At 47.3% G+C, this 24,904-nt stretch overlaps 1 protein-coding gene across 1 annotated transcript; it reads left to right on the top strand.

Annotated features, from left to right (window-relative positions):
* Positions 1-1,146: 1,146 nt before the first annotated feature.
* FAH (fumarylacetoacetate hydrolase) lies at positions 1,147-18,407 on the top strand. The gene is made up of 14 exons (XM_058811582.1): positions 1,147-1,306; positions 3,496-3,606; positions 4,224-4,345; positions 5,359-5,408; positions 7,221-7,311; positions 7,903-8,000; positions 8,258-8,310; positions 9,676-9,775; positions 10,508-10,638; positions 11,379-11,454; positions 11,984-12,030; positions 13,343-13,444; positions 14,427-14,544; positions 18,191-18,407. The coding sequence occupies exons 1-14, from the start codon at positions 1,226-1,228 to the stop codon at positions 18,268-18,270; spliced, it is 1,260 nt and encodes a 419-aa protein (XP_058667565.1). The 5' UTR covers positions 1,147-1,225; the 3' UTR covers positions 18,271-18,407.
* The last annotated feature ends 6,497 nt before the right edge of the window (positions 18,408-24,904 follow it).

Raw genomic sequence — 24,904 nt, 5'->3', positions numbered from 1 at the left:
CTCACGTTAATCTCTGTACTGGAACAGGTTTTCAATGTGGTTTTGTTTCAGTTTTGGAATAAGCAGGTTCTATGGCCCAGATCCTATAATCTGTCCACAAAACCTCTTCACTGTGTTTAAAACATTTCCCAGTCAGGGGAAATTTTACAGGAAGTCTTCCACAAGCTAGGTATTGTGATGTTTAAATAAGACCCCTTTTCAAACAGCACCTTGTGAGCTTGTGTCTCAGTGAGTGAGCAGTTGTCACAGATGATGCTGTTCTATCATCTTGCACTGAATCTCTGGCTGTACCATTTGCTGCATTTCTTCTAATGACTCTGCCAAAAAAGGAAAAAAAAAAGGTTGAGCAGCAAACCAATTCTTTGGCTTGGCTATCACAAGTGTCTTCCTGTTTTTATTGGAAAGATGTGGCCTTTACTATTTAGTTCTAATTTCAAGCATGTTCCTTCATTGGCTTCTGCTGACAATGAGTGAATTTTGTGCTGCAGGTGGGAGAATGCTGGGACTGAGAGCAGAGGCACCAGCCTCCCTGTTCTTTTTGGTTGGCTGCACATGTCTCTGGTTTTGAGGTGGTGGAACTATCTGTAGAAAATGGAAGAACTTGACGAGGTGCAGCAGCATTGCAAAACTGAAATCCACAGAAGGTGCAGTTTCAGGTGTGAATTGTGCAACTTCCCAAGGGCTGCTGAGCTTGTGGTGGGAGAATCAGTGTGGACATGATCATTTCACCAGGGCCCTGGCACATAAATGACCCCTCCAAAGTGAAACCAGGGCAGTTCAGAGCTGCTGGATCTTTCACCCCCAGTGAGTTACCTGTTACAGGAAGGCCTCACTTTCATGTGAGAGTTTGTAAAATCATGAAGGTGTTAAAGCTGGAAGAAACCTCCAAGAACATCAAGTCCACCCCTAAATCCAGTGCCACATCTAAATAGGGGAGGTACCTGTGAGGAGAGGACCCCCTTTCACCAGGGTCACTGCCTGGCTGGGAACAGCTCCCAGCTGCTGACTCAGGCCAACCCCTGGCACTGATTAACCACTGCCAGGGCCCGGGCAGGGGGTGGGATGGCCACGGAGCAGGGATTGGTTTGTGCCTGAGGACAGAGGGTGGGATTTGATGCTCCTCTGCTCTGGGTTACAGCACCTGGAGAGGATCTTCCTCCGAGGAAGGTGTGAAGCACCTGGGAGGCGGGAGCTGTGTGTAAGCAGGGGCTGCTCAGGGCTCAGCATGTCTTTCATCCAGGTAGACAAGGACTCAGATTTTCCTCTCCAAAACCTCCCCTATGGGGTTTTCTCCACAAAGGAGGAGGTGAGTAACAGCAAACTTTGTTCTTGAGATGTTGTAATTGTTCCAGGGCTATGAGAGAGCAGAATTTCCCAGCAATGTGGGATAAAGGGAGATTTCCCAGCCTGAGACGCTCATGGGCTTCCTGACCTGATGGCAGAGCTGTAGTTGACACATTGTCTGTTTCCTTAGTGTGGTTATTTTGATTACAGCTTCTTTGAAACTGCACAAAAGAAATCAGAAGTGGTAATACTGATGAGAAATACTTTGGCTAATATGTACAGTAGTTCTTGTGTGGTTTTGATCATTTCTGTGACATCATTTAGTCTGTGTTTGACCCTTCCACTCCCTATGTAGAGGCACAGTACATTTCACACTCAATTTTTTAATTTTTAACTTGGTCTTTCATTCTCTTCACACCGTGACCCTTAAGAAACCCCATTAACTACTGCTCTTGAGGAGTTTTGTTGGTGGCTGCCAAAGCATTAAACCAGGGCACCAAATATGTCTTTTACCTGTTTTTGCAGCTGACCCATTGTGTTCTATTGGGTGTAAGTTTATGCAATGCTGCATTAAGTGTGTGCAAATGTGTCATGTTTAAAGCTGGGCCCAAAGCCTGCCAGCTGAGCCAGCTCCAGGCGTTCTATTTTATAATGATCACACAAGAAGACGTGACTCAACCTTTCTACTAAAGAGGTAGCTCTCAATTCCCAATTTTCATGAGAACTGAGCCCAGCTAGGGTGGACCTCACACCTCTGAGTGCCTGACAGGATGGAGCTCCTGGAGAAAGGGAAACAAGCCAAGAGCTGCTTATCAGAAGGAAAAAGTGGAGAATTTATTTGTCATTGCCTATGGAAACTTCATCATCATCTTCTGGTTTCTGCTAGTTATCCATGTAGGTTAAAAAAAAAAAAAACAAACCAACCTGAAGATTGTGTTCTCTGATGTGGCATTTTCTGAAAATAAAATGAGATGGTGTGTTTAATCTATTCCAAGATGTGCATGCTGTTATCTAGCAAGTTTGGATTATTTTTCTGCCTTCCTCAGTAACTGTTCTCTGAAAAAGACATCTTCACTCAAACCCTGTGAAATGACAGGCAAGACTTACAGAAATTATTTAGGAGAACAATGTTCTGATGGTAGCTGAATGTTTTAATGATTTCAGGCTAAAGCAATTGGTGTCGTTCCTGCCTATCCCAGTTACAAATTAACCTGACATGACCTTTAGTTTTTTTCTGCAGGAATGTTTGCTGAATAAGTGCCTACTACCACATTAGGAATCTTGTTTGGAAATTAAAGGTTGAAAAATAGGTTTAATAGCATGCATCTTTGAAGATGGTTATTTTGGTGAGCTGCTTTTCAGAGTGGCTGTAATAGCTAGCCTCTTTTTGCCCAGAGACACAATGATGGAGGCTGTGGTGTGTTTCTGCCCCGTGCAGCTGCCCTGGGTCTGTCGCCGCTGGCTCCGCACGGCCCGGGCCATGAACAGGAGCTTTGTCTCCTGGGCTGCATCTGTGCCATTTCCCATGTGTGGGATGCTGTTCCTGCAGCCAGGATCCAGCAGGGATCCAGCCTGGGCTCGGTGTGCTGTGAGGATGGATGGTGCAGGGCAGCCTCGTCCAGCGAGGCACAGAAACCATGTGCCTGGGCATGGTGTGTCCCCAGAGTACCCTCACCAGAGCACCCTCTGTCCTCTGGGGAGGAGCTGGGCTGCAGAAATGGCTGTTTCTCCAATGGCATGCCCACAGGAATGGAATTCACCCTGCCCATGGCCTCTCTATGCCTCTGTTCCCCACTGGCAGGAGGAGCAGGAGTGTTTTCTCTCTTCGCAGCATACTATAGATGTATGGGCTTATTCTGCAATGCTTGTTGTTAATGAGGGCTGTTAATGAGCAAGCCAGCCTCCTTCTAGGGGAAAGAGGACAGGGAGAAAAACCTCTGCTTGTTGTGCTATTCTTTCCCCAAAAAGATGGGGATGAGGCTCTTTTCCACCCTCAGGGTCTGCAGGGAGTCTGCAGTGATGCTCTGCCCATAGGGCTTTACCTTTTCCAGCAGCCAGACTCAGGTGGCTCTTGATGGTTCATTGCTGTGGTTCCAGACCTTTGTCCTGGAATCTCTGTGGTCACTGTCTCCCCCTATGCCCTCTTTGGAGCATTTTTGCCTACAAGCATAAACTTTTCTTCTTTTCCCCTCTCCTCTTGCTGCTTTGCAGCCTCGGCACAGGCTTGGGGTGGCCATTGGGGACCAGATTTTGGATCTCAGCATCATCAAACACCTTTTCAATGGACCAGCTCTTGCCAAACACCAGCATGTCTTTGACCAGGTATTTATCAGAGTCTGTTCTAATTTCCACAAGCATTTAACAAATATTCCATAAGGCACTTTAGCAACTTGTGGTGAGAAGATAAAGAACATGAACTGGAAATATGTTGTCAGGCAGGTTCTGGTAGAGCAAAAACCATCACAGGTGTGACAGCAAGGACAGCAGGGGCATGGGGGGGTCCAAAGGTCATTTTCTAGAAAAGAGTCATCATCCTTTGGCAATGCAGGTGTCTGACACAAAGCCTAAATGTTAATTCGCTCCTGCTTGTGCCCTCAACACTCCATGGGTGGGATATTACACAGGGAGATTGTGTAAAGGATAAATATGAACAACCTCTGTCTAGAGCTGGCTGAGATACCAAAGCCAGCAGGGCCTGCAGTGGTGTGTAAGGATGGGTGATGCCAGCATGCAGCAGGTCCTGCTGCAGAGGGCTTGGGGGTGTGATGGAGATGTGGGCAGCCATGGGCAGGGGATGGATGCTCTGGGCAGCCGCAGCCACATAACCCTGGGCACGGGCATCCAACACTGGGATGGGAGTGTGGGACATCTTCCTGCAGTGAAGGATAAGCAAAATGTGATTTTTTTTCTCTGTCCCTGCCCCTGTGTGTCACTGCCAGCCCACCCTGAATGCCTTCATGGGGCTGGGCCGGCCGGCATGGAGCGAGGCCAGGGCGCTGCTGCAGAAGCTGCTGTCAGCTGCAGAGCCCACCCTGAGGGACAACACGGAGCTGAGGAGGAGGTGAGGGAGCACAGAGTGGCAGGGGGAGGTGGCAGCTGTGCCCTGTGTCACCTGAGTGACAGCACACCAAAACCAACACTCTGACGTGGCCACCTGCGTGGGAATGAACTGGGGTTTGAGCACATCCAGTGCTTCCTTCTCTTAATTACCCAAAGATTAATCTCTGATTAATCCCGTGACTGCCCGCAGAGCCAGGGTGTCACCCTCCTCCTGGGAACAGCCAGCCTCTGCCCTGGGTGTGTCCAGAGCTGCTGCTGCCTCTCTGTGGGGCTGGGCTGGTGCTCTGGCCACCCCACTGCACCATGGAGACACGGTTCAAGGGTCTCCACCTCTCCCTCCCTGCCTGTCACACCTGGAGCAGGAAAGGGACATCCCCAGTTTGTCCTCAGTGACTTTGCTACTCGACTTTCCTAAAACTGAGCATGTGGTCACAAATTGGCTTCAGCTTTGGGGCTGTGCAGTGGTGTAGGGACAGGAGACTCTGCTCTGTTCTGTGCTGATGGAAAATGTGGGTGTCCATCAACCCCACACCTCTCCTTTGTCTGGAGCGATGCTTTAGGCACCACAATACCTGCCCTGGCAGTGAGCAGGAGCTGTTCCTCCCTGTCCTGCCAGAATCAGGCAGGATTTAGGATTTTAGGCGTTGAGCTGCTGCTTGCCACATGAGCAGGGCCAGCAGTTGGAATCAGAGCCCCCAGGAGCCATGAGCTCATCCTTCCTACCCAGCAGAGGCACTGCTATCCTGGGCAGGGCTCTGGGATTTCTCTGTGCCCCTTGGGAATCCAGGGCTGCCCCCTCCCCACTCAGCCCCTGGCAGCTGCTCCCTTGCTGCAGCCATCCCAGGAACAGCAGCCTGTGCAGCCACCAGCTTTTCTGTCAGGTTTATTTTTTAGGGGTTTTTTTGCAAACTAAATTAAGGAAGAAGCTGGGGGATCAAGTCAGCCTCTTCCATGCTTCTTAGGGGTGGGAGCTGCAAGTTTTCTGAGATCTGAAGGCATCATTTTTCATTTCAGGGCATTTGTGCCTCAAGCTGCTGCGACGATGCACCTGCCTGCGCACATTGGTGAGTGTGGGGGCAGCCAGGGCACTGCCCTGTGCTCCCACAGGAGCAGCTGCTTCATTTCCAGCTGCCCCAGACAGACACATCACAGCTGTGACAGGGAATGGGCTCTGCAGCAGCCACAAGGAGATTATTGCACATAATGAAAGCTAGGTGCTGTCTGTGGCACAAGAATAAAAGCCTGGGGAAGCTCAACAGCAGCCAGAGCGCTCCTGGATGCAGTTTCCACTAAATCAGGGGTGTCTGCTGGTACATAACTCCTGTCATCAGCTTGGCATCACCACTGGCCTTTGTGACTAGAGCCAGGAAAGAAACACTTGTTCAGTTTCCAACAATTTCCCCCTTTTGCCATCAGAAAATATTTCAGATGTTGTGAAGTTTCCAAGGCAAATATTCCAGCACAGCCTCGTGAACTAGTATGAGTTTCCACTCTGCATCCCAGATCTTGCCTCCACTCCCATGAAGACTGCTTTGGGATCCCTATATTCATATAGATACATGAACATTTTCTGCTTTTAGCAGGAGTTTGTGTTTGGACCCAAACCAACCTGACCAAAGTCACCTGAGGGCATGACCTGCACAGGAACAGGGATGTGAACTTGCCCATTTTCTATCCAACTCAGTTCTGAGCTGGCTTTTGCCTTCCTGGGGGCACAGGCCTGGCTTGGGACAAAGTCTAGCCTGTCCCAGAGGAACCATGAGGAGTTCCTGAAAATAGTTTCATGTTGAACATGCCCTGTCAGACAGTTGCTGGCTCCTGGCTCCCGCGGCTACTGGGAATGGACTGTCCTGGTGTGACCGAGCTGGATCCCACAGAAATGAGGCATATTTAGGATTCCACAGCCCCTAGGTGCAGCTCTGTCCCATGTGTGGTCCCTGCCTCTCCTGGCTGGCTGGGTCCCCCTCTGGGAGGCTGAACTGCAGGGGAGAACTCACTGCTGGATGCTCCTGGAGCTGCTGGATAATTATTGAGCTCCCTGACCAAGATCATGCAAATACACCCTCCCAGACAGTGTTTTCCCCTCATTGCTGTGTTTTCCCGTGGCTCAGGAGTGGGAGATGTTTGCAGGGATGGCAGCAGAGGGCAGCAGATGTCCTGAGTATCGCCCGGGTCTCTGCGCTGCTGCTGCCGGCTGCGGGGAAAGCAGCGGGAATTGCTTCACTATGGAAAGGGGGCTGCTGCTTTGTGTCCTGCCTTTCCCCTTCTCTTCTCTGCAGGAGACTTAAAAAAAAATTATAAAAGCCATTTTTGTCTGCATAATGTATAGGTGAACTGTTAATCCCCCCTTTATGCTATCACTGACATCCCTGAGTGTGACCGTGTTCACAGAGGTCCGAGGATGAGGGAAGAGACGAGGATCTGACTCCATGTTTCAGAAGGCTTGATTTATTATTTTATGATATTTATTACATTAAAACTATACTAAAAGAATAGAAGAAAGGATTTCATCAGAAGGCTGGCTAAGAATAGAAGAAGAAGGAATGATAACAAAGGTTTGTGGCTCGGACTCTCTGTCCAAGCCAGCTGACTGTGATTGGCCATTAATTACAAACAACTAACATGGGTTAATCACAGATGCACCTGTTGCATTCCACAGCAGCAGATAATCATTGTTTACATTTTGTTCCTGAGGCCTTTCAGCTTCTCAGGAGGAAAAGTCTTTAAAAAAGATTTTTCATAAAAGATGTCTGTGACACCCGAGCGCTCCCCCGTCTCCTTCTCTGCTCCTTCCATCACCAGCAGTGCTTTAGCCCCCACAGATGAGGGACTTGGCTGCCACTGATCCCTGTTTTATGGCTTCTTTCCCCATGCAGGAGATTACACTGACTTCTATTCCTCACGCCAGCATGCCACAAACGTTGGGATCATGTTCAGGGGGAAGGAGAACGCTCTGATGCCAAACTGGTGAGTGCCTTGGATTGCTCCCTAGTGCAGCATTATTTTGCAGGTTTATCCTTACATACACATGATGTTTCAAAGGTCTGAGTAGGTTTTCAGGGCCACACTGGTTTCTGTTCTTAGCAGATGAGAATCAGTAATGTCCAGAGTTCAATATCAGAACCAAATTCCACACATCCCCAGCCTCAGCTGAATCTGCACTGCCCTTCATTGCAGGGGCCACACCAGTTACTGTGCAGCCCCCCAGTTCAAAGACAGATATACCTAAAAAAATTAGGTATAATTTTTTATAATTATATAATTATATAATTATAATTATATAATTTATAAAAAAAAATAGGTTTTGCTGAGTGACAAAAGAGCAGAATTTAAGATCCAAGAAATTAATTGGAGCAGTGGCACAGCAGTGCATTAAGACTGCAGCAAGGCTTTGTTATTATATTATATTTTGCTTCCATCTTTATATCAGAGTAATGTGCTGAGGTCTGTGCACATGCATGCAGAGCTCCTTCTCCTTGCACCTCACACTCCTGTGGTGCTTCCACCCCAAAAGCTGCTCTGGCACCCAGCTAACCCAGGCCTGTGCTCTTTCTCAAGGCTGCATTTACCTGTGGGTTACCACGGCCGGGCATCCTCTGTTGTGGTGTCTGGGACACCCATCAGGCGACCTGTGGGACAAACAAAACCTGACAATGGTGAGTTCTGGGGGATTTTATTCTGGATTCTTATTTCTTTTATTCTGTAATTTAGCTCCACATCATAGAGTAGTGGAGTGGAAGGGTCTGGGATGCCTTGCCTAAAGCCCAGCCTGGGGTCAGGGCAAGAGAAAACCCTGGTTTAAGTCCATTTTGTGTTCCATGCCAAGCAGCACCAGCTGCTGTTTCTTTTTGGCCATTATTTCTATTTCCCTAGCTTCCTCCCTCTTGTGATATATTCTTGCTTCTACCCACAGATAAACCTCCAGTGTTTGGTGCTTGTAAACGTCTGGATATCGAGTTAGAAATGGTGAGAGGCTTTTTTCTCCTTATGACTTCAAATATATTAAAGTAGAAACAGAGAAGAAAGGGTGTGTTTAGCTTCTTCTAAACTGAATGCCCCATGAGGCCCACTCCTGTGTTCCTCTCTGAGCTGTCAGTGCTGCAGGCAGTAAGGATTTCTGTGGCACAAACCTGTGCTTTGGGTGAGGAGCAGGGTGCCTTATCTCACTGGGAGGTTTGCTCATACGGCTCTCAGGCTGGAAAAAGCTCACCTGGCCAAAGCTGAGCACCAGTGGTGCAGTCAGGCAGCAGAATTCTTTTCCACAGCCACCACAGCGCGTTTCCTGGTCAGCAGTTACCTCTGCAGCCAGGATCCATCAGTGGACACTGGGGGTTTGAAGTCCAGGCCGTCTGCACCTTGTGCTGGAGCAGAGGAAACCCTGAGTTCTTGGCAGTGGGATTCAAACTCCTGATTTTCCTGTCTGGAAAGTTAAAACCTGTGCTGTGGGTGTTGTAAAAAAATGTGGTAGGAAGGCACATCATGCTGTGGCTTAGTGTGGTCCAGCAGGGAGGGTTCCATGGGATTCTATTAAGATTTATATCATTTTAATAGCTGATATAATTTTTGTATGTTTTATTCCCAATCCCTTTTAAAAAAGTACTGGAAGGAGTGTAATATTGATGGAAATGGCTATAAAAATGTGGTGAAACTCTTTAATGCTGTCAGGGGAGATGCAGTCCCCCAAAGTGGGGTTCCCATGGTGCTGCCATGGCTCTGCCTTCCAGCCTGAGCTCTGCTGCTGGCTGCTGCAAGAACCGAAGGGAAAACTTCCTCATTGTAGACAGAAAGAGACAGCTGAGATTTCCTATAAAATCCTCTGCACGTGCAGGCTGTGGACTCCTAAGGGAATGAGTGCAGGCACCCAGTTCATGGCCTGCTTTACTTGATGGGCACATTTCTCCACCTGTTTTTCCCCACTGTCTCATCAGGCTCCAGCCACGTTCAGCATCCCCCTGGATGACTCTAAACTCCTTCCTGTTCCCTGTCTGCAGCAATCAGCCCTTCAGTGGGCAAACCTGTTCTGCATCCGGCCTCCAATTAGGAGGGACCATTTTTTCCTCCTGCGTTTTGACAACATCGTGCCCTTGTTTAATTCCTGTCTCTTAGCAACACAGAGCTTTTAAGTAATTCAAGCCTGCCAGCTTCATGGAGGGGAAGAAAAGGGGAGCAGGCCATGGGTTTTGTCCAAATGTGTGTGGGAAATGGTGCAAAACTCACCCTGTCCAGCCTCTGTTGCTGCTGACCGCAACTCTCCGTGCAGTAAAGATTTTTGGCTCCAAAAACACAATCAACACGTTGCTTTTTAATTTTTTTATTTATTTTTGATTTCAGGCATTCTTTGTAGGTCCTGGAAACAAGTTTGGGGAGCCCATTCCCATCAGCAGGGCCCAGGAGCACATCTTTGGGATGGTGCTGATGAACGACTGGAGCGGTGAGCGCAGCTCCACGGGAAACCCCAGAGAGGCACAAATTCCATATTCAAAATAGGAATTCATATTCTTCAAAAATTCATATTCTAGCAGAACTGAGCACTGAAAACACTGGTGCCGCTGAAAGGGATGAAAATGAAGTGTTCCCTGTATCAATCCATCTTTGATCAATTAGTAGAACCAGAAATTGCTGCCTAATGAAGATTTATTTACTTATGAAAGGGCTAATTTCAGTCTAGTTCCTTCTGGGCAGGGATGGAGGAGTCATAAGAATGGCGATACCAAGGATGGTGATTGATTTCAGTGTCAGGAAAAGGATTTGGGCATCACAAATCCCCCAGTCTCCGAAAGATTTAAGTGTTGAAATTCTCCCTATGGCTGGCAAAGACCATTAGCTGGGTATAAAATGATTATTATAAATCTATTTTTATAATTTATATATAATACATTATATATAATAAATTATAAATATTATAAATTATAAAAAATTAAAGCGGGGGTAAAAATACTGGTCATATGGAGATGATCTGGTTTGTTTTACTTATTGCTGAATTATCATCCTAATCTAGCTGATGTAAGAAAATTGGGTTGAAAATGGATGGATTAAAATTAGGGATTTAGGCATAACAGCTAGAAAAGGGCTGGGGATGGCAATTTCAATTCATGTTACTCTTTCATTGGTCTGATGGATGTGCAATTGCTGGGATATATTTACCTGAATGTTCTCTTCCCAGCCCGTGACATCCAGAAGTGGGAATATGTTCCTCTGGGTCCCTTCCTGAGCAAAAGCCTTGGCACAACCATCTCTCCCTGGGTTGTCACCATGGAAGCTCTCATGCCATTTGTGCTGCCAAACCCCGTGCAGGTCAGCAAGAGAAAAGGTTGAAATAAAGGAAAAGCAGTGCTGGGAAAATGTCAGCAGAGCTGGAAGGTGGCATCAGCAGGAATCACTGAGCTGCCTCCATGCCAAGGATTCTCTCCATGGAATTCACAGCTGGGATTCTGCTTCTGAGCAGATGAGGGCAACCAGGGCCCCCTGGGTTCAAGTGCTCATTGATGTCACCGGCCCTGGCACGTGTTGTGCTGTCATCCTGCTTGAGGGGGGCAGAAAAATCATCTTTAAAACGCCTGGAAAATAAACTAATCAGAGCTTCTTCTGGGTCTTTGGTAGCAGTAAGTGTTGGAGAGAGGCTGGAGTCAAGCCAGAGCACTTTGTTCAAGCATTTCCAGTTGTCTGCATTGTGCAGGTGGTTAAAACTGGAATAGATAACAGAGTCTTGCAGAGACCTCACCATCTTTGTGCAGACACAGAGCAGAGGTGTGCTGCCACTCTGTTTGTGCTGGATTAACATCCACACTGCAATAATGGGCTTGGCTTTTGCAAGCCTTGTGCAGAAAAAGGAATTGGATTACGTGCATATCATGCCTGTTCAGAAAGATCTTTAAAAGTGTGTGCATGAGACCAAAGAAAAGTGATAATCTGAGCAGCAAGAATGGTGAAGTGAATGGGTTGTGCAGCACAGGCTGGATACACCAACACTCACTGGAATGTCTTGTGGATTGTTAAATTCCTTTTGGTTTATGATGTGTTTTATGTTCCTTTAGGATCCCAAGCCGCTGCCCTACCTTCAGGATAAAGAGCCCTACACTTTTGACATCAAGCTCTTTGTTGCCATTAAAGGTATGGCAAAGCTGAGTGGGTTGCAAAGCTGCAATTGCCAATTAAATTTTGTGTGCTCCTTCTTCTCCTGCTTTGCCCAGGGAAAGGGGCAGAGCTGCTCTGCTCCCTGCTGGCTGTGCAGCACTGTGCCAAGCAGGGAGTGCTCCCCTCGAGCAGGGTCCCTGAGGGCTCTCCCTGCGCAGCCAGGGCTCACCAGGGCATGGAATGAGCAGATTTTGGGGGGATCCAGATGTTAACCCAGCTCAGCCCCCACCTTAGGGCCCTGCTGACCACAAGGTCCAGGTGTTTCTCCCACAGGAGAGCAGAAAGTGGGAAATGGGCAGCTTGATGCTGCTCCAGTGCAACCCACGCACTTGTTTTCTATGAAATCCCGGTCTTCATAGCAATAGAAAATGTTATTACTGCTTTCTCACTAGGGATTACAGTGATAAAAGAAGTCTCCATCCATCTGTAAAATAAAAAGACTCCGACATCATTCATCCAACACAAACAAATTGCTTCTCTCCTTTTTATCCTTTATTTTCTGCAGGAGAAGGAATGAGCACGCCAGCTACTATATGCAGATCCAATTTCAAGGTAAGGCTCCAGCATCTTTTGTTTATTTGCAATCTTGCTGATGCCATCAGCTCCAGCCCAGGCAATTTCAAACCCTGCTTTTTGCATTAGACTCATAGAACAGGATCATAGAACCACTAAGGTTGGAAAAGACCTCCAAGATCATTGAGTCCGGATATTAACACAGGACTGCCAAGCCCACAAGTAAACCATGTCCCTCACAAACCTTTTGAACACTTCCAAGGATGGTGAATCCACCACCTCCCTGACCAGCCCAAAATTTTCCAAAAAACTTAAAAAAATTTATTTTTGAAAGATGAAATGAAGATGGTGATGGTTCCCCCCTGTCAGGTGGGAACACCTGAATGCTTGGTGAAGGGGACAGCTCTCCCTGCTGCTCACTTTGGGGTGCTCAGAGCATCCTTAGCTCTGTGCATTTGGCAGGGAATTGTCTCTTGCAATGCAGCTCTGCAGCCACAGCTCTGATTTGGATGCCACTCACTGCTGCCAGCCTGAGCCTGGATCTGCCCCATCCCCTCTGTGGCTCTGCCTCCACCCCCTGAATGAAACCAGGAGATTTATGTGCCAGCTGCAGCAGTTCTCAATCCATTTCATATTCACATTTGGCTCTTTGCATAGTAATTACCTTAATCAGTAAATCAGTAGTCAGCAAATCAGTAATAAGCAGATTTTTCTACAAGGCTGCTAAAACACTGGGTGTAATCATGGAGCTTGGGTCAGCAGTACTGGTCTTTGAGGGGAAGAAGAGGAAAAATGAAATCCAGCTGAAATAAGAAAAATTTTGTGACCGTGTTCACAGGAGTCTGAGGAAGAAGGAAGAGATGAGGATCTGACTCCATGTTTCAGAAGGCTTGATTTATTATTTTATTATATATATTATATTAAAACTATACTAAAAGAATAGAAGAAAGGATTTCATCAGAAGGCTGGCTAAGAATGGAAAAAGAAAGAATGATAACAAAAGTTGCTGTCTGGGACGGAGAGTCCGAGCCAGCTGACTGTGATTGGCCATTAGTTAGAAACAACTGCATGAGACCAATCACAGATGCACCTGTTGCATTTCACAGCAGCAGATAACCATTGTTTACATTTTGTTCCTGAGACCTTTCGGCTTCTCAGGAGAAAAAATCCTAAAGAAAAGATTTTTCATAAAAGATGTCTGTGACAAAATTTTAAGGGACTAAATTGCATGTTAAAGTGTGGGGTTTATGAATGCCGCAGGCCAGGCCACACTCTGCACAGCCTAATGGCCACCAGAGAAGTTTGTCCTTTGTTGCCTCCTTGCTTCAGCCCCTGTTCCTCCTTCCCCCAGCACATGTACTGGACCATGAAGCAGCAGCTGGCTCATCATTCCATCAATGGCTGCAACCTCAGGCCTGGAGACCTGCTGGCCTCTGGCACCATCAGTGGACCTGTAAGTGTTGAAACCGTGCCAGTCACTGGTCAGCAACCCAGAGCCAACAGAGCAGGGCTATGGGCTGGGCCCTTCCTGACCTGAGCACCACAAAACCATCTGCAGCTCTCCCAGGCACTCTGGGGTGCTGCTTTGGTAGCCCCAGATTCACACTGAGAAGGGGTTTGGTTTGGGTAGGGTTTTGCTTTGCTGGTTTTTTATGTTGTTGAGTTTTGGGGTTTTGATCTCTCCTGTACTTGTTTCTCTAAGAACTATTTTACAACAGATGCAAAATAACTTCTGTGTGGAAGCATCCTCACAATCCATTTGCCCTCTATGAAATGCAGCTTTTTATTTCTGAAAAGAATGTAAAAGATGCCTGGGTATAACTTTTAGTTTCTCCAATGAAGCTGGAGCCAGCTTCACAAGCTTTCACTCCCCTTGAGCTGCCATTTGTGGCAACCCTCACTTTCTGAACCACCAAACACAAATCCTGTACATGCTGACTCAAACACAGCCTCAGGTAAGTTGTTTGCAAGCTGGGATGCCTGTACTTCACTTTTGAGCATTTCTGAGGTGCTTTTTGAGTCTTCAGATTATTGTACTGCAAAAGACATTAAGAACTCACAAACACCAGCTTTGCTCTTCTGAAGAACAAAATGTAATTAAAAATCTGAAAGTGATTACAGAAAAGCACTGGATTTGTAGAAATCTCCTCCACTTCTTTCCATTCTTGCTGTGGCAGACTCAAAATGCTTTTACAGGTTGAACCCTATGTTAAATACACCAGATAACAGCTGTAAGCATCACTAATAATTCTTGCTAATAGCCAGCAAGAAATTAAAATGCAAAGTCAGGAAAAGGACCCGATGTATCAATGAATTAAATCAACAGCAAAACTCTGTTCTGGAGAGGTAACATTGTGTGTCTGCTCCCAGCAGCAAGAAGCTGAACAGCAGGAAAGACACTAAAAAGTTTATTTGTTTCTGAACTCTTGCTGCAGGAGCCAGAGAGCTTTGGCTCCATGCTGGAGCTGTCCTGGAATGGCACAAAAGAAATCCCTCTCGGCAGTGGGCAGTGTCGGAAGTTCCTGCAGGATGGAGATGAAGTCATTCTGACAGGTAAGGGCTGGAGAGCTGCTCTGGCCCTGCAGCAAGGACACATGGCCATGGGCTGAGCCAGCAGGACAGCCCCTGGTGCGGAGCTGGGCTGTTCTGAGCACGCCTGCCGTGCAAGCACAGCTGTTTCCATCCTGCCTGTGAGGAGGCCAAAGCTGTGGATGGATATTGCCCTGCCATAAATGCTCTCTAGAATGGATTATTTGCTTTGCTAAGTCCCCAGTGCTCTTGCTATGCCACTGTGTGAGCACCAAGGAGATGATGGAGGTAGGTTTGCCTTTATGGGTAAAAATACTCCAGGACTAGGAGCAGTTGATCGTTGAATTGTTGAATTGTTTCCACCACAGTACAACTTTGCATGTGGAGCAGAGCTTGGAAAATGCTAAAAAAAGTTATTTTTCAAATAATATTTCATTTGTAACCTAGGCCTATTCAGAGAAGTGTGTTGCAAATCAAGTATGAGTGAAACAGCATGGAACCTTCTAGAGCAGCTGACCAGCTCTCCTCTGAAGAGGGCTCTGCTTGAGAGCAGTTTCATGCTGAGACATGGTTTTAGTGTTCATCTTGATAATCTAAGGATTTTATGAATTAAAATCTACCACAGTGTTTTGTGATCTAAATCTCACTCCTACTTCATTTTAACCCAAAGCCTAGTGCAAAACAAATCTATTTTTTCCTTTCCTCTCATCTTTGGGGTGCAAATATTTGGCAAGAAACTTTTGTTTCAAGCCTGCAGTGTCTTTGCTGTGTGACCTGCTGGGATTTTGGGGAATGTCCTGTGGGATGTTGAGTGTCACAGCTGAGCCCCAGCCAGTGCCAGCCCTGGCTCTGAGCAGCTCCGTCCTGCTGATGTGACCAGAGATGTCTGCACATGGCTCAGGCAATGGGGAAAGGCTTCACAGGAGTGACTGAGGGCAGGAAAATGTGAGTGACAAACTCCTGGGCAGCTGCCTCGTGCTGTGATGTTAATGAGTGCCTGTGAGCCTGGGCTCAACCCAACCTGGACTCCTAGGGTTTTTTTTGACAAAACAGTTTAAAATTATAAACTGGTTTTCTCTGAAAAAAAAAAAAAAAAAAAAAAAAACCCTAGGAAAAGTGAAGAATTTTCGGTGATTAAGAAAAAATAGATAATATGTAAATGTAAAATATATACTGGATAATATACTGTAATATATACTGTAAAATATATACTATATATATACTATATATATATACTGTAATATATACTGTAAAATATATACTATAGATATACTATATATATATACTATATATATTATATATATAAATAAATGTAAAATATATACTGGAATGTATATATTCCAGTCCCCTGGCAATTCCAGTGCCTCCTGCCTAGCAGCCCATCCAGTAGCCTTGAAAATCCTGTTTCTGTGAGCTGCTGCCAGTTTGACAGAGGAAGATGCTGAGACAGCTGGAGACTGAAATATTCTAGAGAGAGCCATAGGTGATGAACCTGAGCAGTCCCCAGTGCCCCTGACACCCTCCAGCCCAGCGAGTGTCCGTGCTGCAATGTGGAGCCACCTGAGGCTGCTCTCTGCAGGCTCCCACAGATGCAGGGACCCTCCTGCAGCAATCCCGAGTGCCACACTGCCCTCCAGTCCTCAGTCTCCCTCAGCAGCTGTGCCAGAAGCCCTAAATAAGGGTTCAGTGAGGGCTGATGCACATCCCTGTGGATTTGCACACCCCCTATCCCTTTTGGCAAGGAGCCCCTCACAGTTTGGGATGGGGAGCCAGCCTGGGGACAAATGTGACCAGCCCAGGAGCCATGCTCTGCCTGCCCAATTAACAAGCTGTGTTAATTCATTAAGTGCTTTGAATCCTGAATGTCTTTAATGTTTAAAGGTGGCATGATGGCATTGCTGTAGGCTGGGGAAGGCAGGGGCCAGTGCCAGGGCAGTTGTTCTGCTGGGCTGGTTCACACTGGCACCGTTTGTGGCTGTGGCACCAGGGCAGTGCAAGGAGCTGGGGCTGTGTGGGAGCTGCTCCTGTTTATTTATTCATTTATTGATGTATGGCAGGTCCAGGGCCTTAGGGCACCCCTGGGGCAGGGCTGGTGCTATTCCATCCCCTCCCAAGGTGCTGCAAAGTGCTCAACACATCATTTCTGGTTTTCTCTTTCAACTCTGTATTCTTACTCCCCACCCGGGACCTATTTCAGAGACTTAACACACAAAATGAGAGAAATGTATTTCTCCCAAGAAGTGGCTCAGCACGGCAGGGGAAGGCTCCTGGCGGTGCTGGGCAGCCAAAACCCCTCAGCAGCTCCTTGGCACCCTCAGAGCTCAGGCCAGGCATGCTGGCAGACCAGGGCTGGCTCTGTTCAGTGTGCTGCTCCTTGGTGCTGCTCTAAACTGTGCCTGACAGCAGGGATAACCAAACTGGGCTGAAATCATCAGCTGCTGCTCAAAGGAAAGCTGGCAATGAAGCCTAATGAGGCACATGGAAGCTGGGCTGAGCCTTACAGTGCCTTTTTCCACAGCTGCTTGAGGATGAGGATTACCTGGCAGGTACCAGGGTGGTGTCTGTGGTTTACACAAGCTCTTAGAGACACCACTGGCCTTGGAAAACTTCATTTCAGCCTGGCTGTGAGGGCTGCACTGTGGCTTAGGGCTGGCAGGGTCTCTCTTTGTGCTGCAGTCACTTTGGCTGCTCTGCAGCCTGAGCCCACCCTTCCTCTTCCTCAGGGGAGTTTTCCCCTGATCTGTGCTAAGGGTGGGAATTAGGGGCTGTTCTGCTGAGCTCCTCCTTGGCTTCTTGAAGGCAGCTGCTTTTTATCACATGCAGGTGATGTATTCCATCAGGAAAATCCATCTCTAGCTATGAAATCAGTCCTTAAAATGCAGCATAGGGCACTTGTCCTTCCTTTGATCAGCTGCTGTAGCAGAAGGCTGCAGAACAGACTTCTCAGAGGGCTCAGGCTGTGTCCCCTGCCCTGCCTGCAGCTTTGTGGTGGCTGCTGTTGGTGGAGCAGCAGGAGGAGCTGCAGCATCCCTGTCCCAATGCCACCCCCTCCATCTCACAGGAGCAGGGACACCCAGAGCTGTCCCGCGGTCAGAGATGCTGTCACAGCCCCTGAGCTCTGCAGCACCCCTCTTATGTAACACAGGATTAATGAGAACTTGGAGTCAGATGCTGGATTTCTCATGGAACTAAACCACTTTAGCCAGTGAAACAGCTTCTGCAAGGGCAGGAGCTGCTGTTTGAGGGGTTTAATGACTGCCTTTCTGGCTGCCAGCATCCCAACATCCCAAGAGCAGCCCTGATGCTGCAGAAAGAGAATCCAGATTTATTTGATTAATTGCAGGGCTGGGCCAGGCAGTGAATCAGTTTGCCAGGTAGATTGATGGTGCTGCAGGTTAGGTTTGAAAACAGAAATATTGCTGGCACATCTTGTTTGTTCTCTGATCAATTCACTGAACTTGCATATTGCTGTGTTTAACAGTTTGTGCTTCTTTTCTCTCATATTCCTGAGCCACTTGAACTCTTCCAGGTGGTCTTTTTTTCCTGCCCTTCATTGCATATCTGAGATGTTTTCACTTGGTTTTAGTCCCTTTATGCCTTTATTCACTTTTATTCCTGGCTAAACCCTGCTGTCCTCACAGAACGAGCTGTGTGTTGTTTCTGTCCCCAGGGTACTGCCAGGGCAACGGCTTCCGTGTGGGATTTGGCCAGTGCTCAGGAAAAATCCTTCCAGCCCTGTCCAATCCATGAGGCCTGGAGTGATGTGGCATCCAAGGAGGAATCCTCCCACCTCCACCAGTCATCCTGCTTTATTTAGATTTATTATTTTTATATGAGTGATTGTAATCTTACTCTTTTTAATTATCAATAAATATCTTAAAGGTGAATGTGGCTTTCTGGTGTGATAAGAAAAGGATTTCAATGCTGGCCTAAAATTCTCAGAATATGAATAAGGTGATTGACATGGAAAATAAGATTCTTAACTCTTCTACCATATTAATGTTTTTTTCATAATTATAAAAAGAGGCTTTCAAGTAAGCTTAAATATTCAGAGAGCTAGGCTGATGATAAGAGCTGAGACTCCATGCTGGCTTCCTTTTTGCACAGTGTTAATATGCTGGAGGTGCAACCCTGGAGCCGAGCTGCATACAGTTGTTAAAACTTGTAGACCTTCCTGAGCAAGAGTTACATGCCAGTGCTCTAAAATAATTGGCAAAATAATTGGCAATAATTTCCAAAGCAGTTTGGAAATGTGACAATCAACACTACTGAAGGCAACAGGCAGGATGCCCCTGCTCCTCCTGCCCTTACACAACCAGAGCCAGTTTTCTGCCCCAGAAAGTGACTGATTCCAGCCCAGAGATGGGGGACTGTGTTGGGGCACCCCTCAAAAGGTCATGGTCAGGAGATCACCCTTGCTCCTCCTGCCCTGTTTAGAGAAGGGAATTCCCTGTTTCTCTCTCACCCTGTGCACCAGCATCTCTTGGTGAGGAGGGAGGAGGAATTCCATCACTGGGGTGATCCCCAGGCACTCCCTGGTGGCAGTGACACCCTGCCACTCAACGGGGCTGTGACAAGGACACCGAGCAGGCCAAGCCCCTTCCTGCACCCTGAAAGCGTCTGGAGCCACAGCATTCCCCTGCAGCAGCCAGTAAACACAGCACATGCCACTTTCCTCAAGTGTAAAGGGCATCTGCTGTCTCCTGCTGGCCTACAAATCAATTTAACTCCATGGCCCAGTGCCAAATCACATCAATTAGAGGATATTACTGACTGGAGGAGCTCAGGAGACCGGATAATGAACTGTGGTGTAGTGCAAGGGGAACTTGTTAAATATTTGCTTGGTCCTCAAAGTGAAGAACCTGATGAGGCTGCTGGCTCCATGTGGTGACAGCAGGATGAGCCCATGCTGCTGCTTTTCCAGGCTGTCCCATTGCTGCTGGAAAGCTCTGCCAGGTATTTTTGCTGATGTGGGCTGCGAGGACATTGATGTCATCCTGGGGAGCACCTGGGGCTGACAAGGAATGTGAACCTTATGGCCATGCAGAAGAGGAAAATGAATTTGAAATGAAAATTAAAGAAAAAAATGTGGCAGTGTATATAAATCACTGCTAATGGGGCATGGGCACTGTAATGGGCTCTCTTTCAGTGTGCCACAATAATAGTTCTTTAAAGAGTGATACTTGGAGGTTTATCCCCAAATTTCCTGATTTGGAAAACACTGGCTCTTTGTTGTTTATCAAGGAAAAGCTATTTTGCCTTCAGGCTCTTGGAGCTGAAGTAATAGGCAGATATTTATTTAATGTACTCTGACTGGATCATCAATTTATAGTTGCTTTGTGCTATCTTTTGACCTCAAAGGACAATTGTGAGTTGACACCTTCCCTCTTGGATTTAGAAACAACCCATCCTGTTCCTCTGGCTTTGCTCCTGACAGCAGCAGGAGGACACACAAAGCATTTATCCTGGAGAGAAATTTATTTGCAGAAGCCACATCCATGGTGCACCCTGGCATATCTGATGTCCTGGAAGGGAAATGTCTGAGAGAGAGCTGATACTGGGGCAATGTGTCATTGGCCAGCAGCTGTGACCTTGATGCAAGACACTGCACAGCCAAGAACTGTGGTGTCCAGGCTTTCTGGGTGCAGGAATACTTAGGGAAATATAAATCCATTGCGATCTTCCTGAACTTTGAGCAAGGTAAAGGTGAGTCCGGCACACACCCAATGAACTCCTCTTCCCAAGAGCCGACTGGATGCTGCAATTCCTGCCAGCCAGTGGGAATTGGGGTTGTTCCCTTCTGCTCAGGCAGGTCAGTGGTGCTGAGCCCCCAAACCCAACCAGGATGGAGGCAGCCACCCACAGATCCTTCCAAGCTGGCTCATGCCCCAGCCCTGAGGGAGGAGGTGGCTTTGTGGCCCCTCTGTGCATCCCTGGCCCAAGCACCACGCTGGGGATGGGTGGGAGGAGAAGGGCCCCTGTGGCCCCAAGGTGACTGAGCTGAGCTCCTCCTGTCTGGGGACACCTGGAGAAGTTCCAGATTCCCAGAAGGTGGTAATTTCTGGAAAGGACCTCGGGCACAGCAGGTTTCAGAGGTGAGCTGGACAAAGTCCAAAATCCCGGGACAGAGCTCAGAGTCATCTGCTGCCTGCTTGGATGGGGGCCAAAATGCCAGGGTATGACAGAAAAGGAGAAAAACTCTTCTGTGTGCCCAAGACCACTTTCTACCCTCCCAGAAGAAGGCAGTGGGCTCTGTGACCATGTTCACAGGGGTCCAAGGATGGGAAGAGACGAGGATCTGACTCCATGTTTCAGAAGGTTTGATTTATTATTTTATGATATATATTACATTAAAACTATGCTAAAAGAATAGAAGAAAGGATTTCATTAGAATGAAAGAATAGAGAAAGAAGGAATGATAACAAAGGCTTGTGTCTCAGACAGAGTCCGAGCCAGCTGACTGTGATTGGCCATTAATTACAAACAACCAACACGGGTTAATCACAGATGCACCTGTTGCATTCCACAGCAGCAGATAACCATTGTTTACATTTTGTTCCTGAGGCCTTTCAGCTTCTCAGGAGGAAAAATCCTAAGGAAAGGATTTTCCATAAAAGATGTCTGTGACGGGGCTCTTTTTGGGTGGGCACTGTGGAGAAGGGGGGTCCATGGCCAATGCAGTGAGCCTGGAGCCACAGCACTGCTGGTTCCCATCCCTGCCAGGGTGCCCTGGCTCAGGGACAGTGACGGACACACTGTGCTGCAATCTGCTTTGGCCTGGGGCCAGCAGCACCCACTGCCTGGGGGAAAGCAGCCTCTGACCCAAATTTTGGGACACACACAGGTGATATGGGCACCTCCTGCTTGCTCCACCTCCCCTGGAACAGCTGGGGTCAGTTTGCACCCTGGTCATTAAAAATGGAGGTCATGGAGCTTTCCTCTTGCTTTGGGGGAAGTTGAGCACTGGTGAAAGGATCAGGAATGAGAAAGTGTTTCAGCCTAACAGGCTGACTGCTTGGAAAAAGTTTATTTTTGAAGTGCCAGTTTCACTTGGGTTGGTTGCCTCTATAAAGAGCTCCCCATGCACTTCTGGAAGATTCTGTTTCAGTTAGGGTTGAGCATGGCTGCCTCTGCTTCTAGAAGTTACTAATTTTCATTTGATTTAGATGTATTTTTCTTAGTTTGCTTATAATCTGGCTTCAAACATAAGTGGGAAAAACCCACAAACAGACTCAGAGCTCCTTTTTCACTGCCCTATCACAGCACCAGGTTTGTGGGTTTGTAACCTGTGTGCGGAGCAAGAAAATCTTTCTTGGATCTTCAGAAGCCTGGAGGAAAAAGCAAAACCTTTCTGCTGTGTCAGCCACCTGAGAGGCCTCATTCAGGATCATCCAACGTTGTGTGGGGAGACAGAGCCTCGCTCATGACCAAAGGAAATGGAAATGTGAGTCTAAATGGAAAGCACGGCTCTTGAGCTAGCCTGGAGCATCCTTCTCCTGCCTGAGCAGAGGTCAGCAGTTCCAGGAGCAATCCATGCTGGAGCAGAGATCCAGGGGTGAGTAGTGCCTGGCTGTTGGATGGATGGGAACTCTTGGAGGGGTGCAGGAGCTGCTGCTGGGCTGTGCTGATTTATCACAGGGTGGGCACAGAGGCAATAAATCATGCTGCCTGAGACTGTTCCACCTGCTTTTGTTATTTTGCTGGTAGCAAAACTAAAGGCAGCCACTGTTTAGTACTTGGAGATGCATTTTCTTACAGATCAAAGCGTCGTCTGGTTGGTGTGTAATGAAAAAGCTGGGAGTAATTTATAGTCGTGCTGTTGGTATAATTAAGTGTCACCAAAAAAAAAAAGCATGGAATGAACCCTTAAAATGTATTTCAGAATTTAAAGGAACCAATGGTTTTTTGCTGTGAAATGCAGGCACTCTTCACCTGAAGTAGTTTTCTGCAGAGATTCTAATTAGAAACGGATGCGATATCTTGGGGGAAAAAAAAGTTTTGATGTAAGCCTTTGGGTCAGCAATATTCATAATTCTTCCATTACCCAGGCAGTGATAACTCAAAGTAAAACACTCTCTCAGTAGCTGTTCAGGGTCAAGGTGGTGACTTTGTGAAGAGGAACAGGGCTGGTGGGTGATACTCACGCAGCTTTTGGTGTAAGGCACTGAGGCAGGAGAACATTGCTCAGGTTTGATTGCTGCTTCTGCTCAGAATGCCCACACAGCTGCTGCTTAGTGAGAAAGAAGGAGATCATTTCTGGGATTTTAAAATTGATTGAAGGCTTTGGAAATACGTGAGGGACATGCTGAGGTGCTGGCACCACGCTGCTCCATACAAATCTGCTGTGAGCTGTTCCTCCTTCTCATCTACCTCATTCCCAAGAACTTTTTCACCTCAACTCTTTCAGTGTTGCACAAGTGCTTGGTTTTCCATGGAGTTTTAACCATAGAACTGTGCTTTCTGGTTTTTGCCTGTGCTTTCTGGTTTTTGCCCGTGCTTTCTGGTTTTACAATACTCTTTGCTCCATAAGCAGCTGAGGCAGGGCTGGTGTTACAGGCATCTTTTATGGAAAAGTCCTTTCCTTAGGATTTTTTCCTCCTAAGAAGCTGAAAGGCCTCAAGAACAAAATGTAAACATTGATTATCTGGTGCTGTGGAATGCAACAGGTGCATCTGTGATTGGCCCCTGTTGGATGTTTGCAATTAATGGCCAATCACAGTCAGCTGGCTCAGACAGAGAGCTGAGCCACAAACCTTTGTTATTCGTTCCTTCTTTTTCTATTCTTAGCCAGCCTTCTGATGAAATCCTTTCTTCTATTCTTTTAGTATAGTTTTAATGTAATATATATAATAAAATAATAAATCCAGCCTTCTGAAACATGGAGTCAGATCCTCATCTCTTCCCTCATCGTCAGACCCCTGCAAACACGGTCACAGGGCTGCTGTTAGCACACTTAGTGAATGTCCAAGGGAAATGCTGCAGGAGCAGAGGTGCCTGGTGGCAGCTGGGCGTCCTTGTCTCAGCCTGGGGATCAACACCTTGGTTTTCAACCCTGAGGGGCTGCCTGGGAGGGTTTCTGTCCCACTCCTCCCTGTGCAGGATCCAGGGGTGCTCAGGGCTCAGCACCTGCAGCATCTCCAGTGCCCTGCAGAGCACAGGGTGCCCTGGAGCTATCGTGCCCTGGGATCCCATTTTGGGGGCTCTGGGATCTGCTGCAGGGGCTGGAGTGTGCCCAGCTCTGCTGCCTGCTCACCCCTACCAGATCCTTCCTTTGATCTGCAGAGGCAAGGCAGCAGCTGCAGGAGAAATCCAATCAATCTTAAATATAAAATAAGTTTTGAAAAACTTCGCACTCCTTATGGCTTTGGCACACTTAATGTAATTTTAATACATTTTTGATTTCTGATTTCCCTGTGTGGGCTGCCTGGCTAGGTTCCACCACAAAATGTGCAGCTTTGTAACTAAGAATTCTCTAATTCAGTGTTTCTTAACACTGTTGTGAATTTAATTATATATGATGACCTGAGAACAAATGCAACCAGCATTTTCAAATTGCTTATTGCTTTAAAGATGTGTGTGTGAGCAGAGTTTTCCTCCTGGCTAGCAAGGTATTGACCATTTTTAATGAAAATAGTATTTAAAAAAATTTTAAAATGTGAAGGAGATGGCTGGAGTCTGAGCACAGCATTTCCCATCTGAGTCCCGTGCTGGCTTCTGAGCTGAGGCAGTCTGAAGCTGCCTGCTGAGACTGAAATGACCCAGAGCAGGCTGAGGACACCAGGCTGCAGCAGCATCATGTGGGTCTCTGCCTTGCCATCAGTCCCTGCTCCTTCCAGAAAAACATTTCCAGGGTGTCTGCTCAAATTCAGCTGCTGCTGGCCTCAGTTCAGGTCTGCTCTTACCTTAGCCAGGGCAGCTGTACAGAAAACAGAGTAAAGGCTCCAGTCCCTGCTTCTGACCAGGAGAGCAGTAATGATTTATCAGTGGGGCTCAGTCTTTGTAGCAAACTGGGTTCCAGGCACAGAGATCCTGCTGCCAGAGGACTTGCTGCAGGGACAGGCAGATCTATAAAGCACCCAGCTTTCAGGCAACAGAGCTCTTTTTTGCAAGATGAAAGAATTAGCAATTCATCTCTTCATCTTTTTTGAGAGGAGGAGTTCCCTGGGTGATTTTTACCCTGCATATCCCATGCTCTGGAGCTCCTTCAAAGAGACCCCCACAGATGCTCCATGCTCCTCATTTTCAGCTGCTGGCAGGAGGGATTCCAGTCTCAGGCCCTATTTCCTTTGGTATGCAATTTGTTACTGATAATGAATTGCTGAAATACAGATGCTGGAGTCCCCCACTGAGCTGGAGCTGAGTGCTCTTCCTGGCCAAGGGAGTA

This window comes from Ammospiza caudacuta, chromosome 10 (genome assembly GCF_027887145.1).
Source record: "Ammospiza caudacuta isolate bAmmCau1 chromosome 10, bAmmCau1.pri, whole genome shotgun sequence".
Taxonomy (NCBI): Eukaryota; Metazoa; Chordata; class Aves; order Passeriformes; family Passerellidae; genus Ammospiza; species Ammospiza caudacuta.
This window is presented reverse-complemented; position numbering and strand designations above follow the sequence as displayed.

Excerpts from the sequence above, each read along its gene's own strand:
- FAH (XM_058811582.1), top strand. The coding sequence starts at position 1,226 with ATGTCTTTCATCCAGGTAGACAAGGACTCAGATTTTCCTCTCCAAAAC. Across the intron at positions 4,346-5,358 it reads AACACGGAGCTGAGGAGGAG|GGCATTTGTGCCTCAAGCTG; the intron begins GTGAGGGAGCAC and ends TTTTCATTTCAG. Across the intron at positions 13,445-14,426 it reads CTGGCACCATCAGTGGACCT|GAGCCAGAGAGCTTTGGCTC; the intron begins GTAAGTGTTGAA and ends CTCTTGCTGCAG.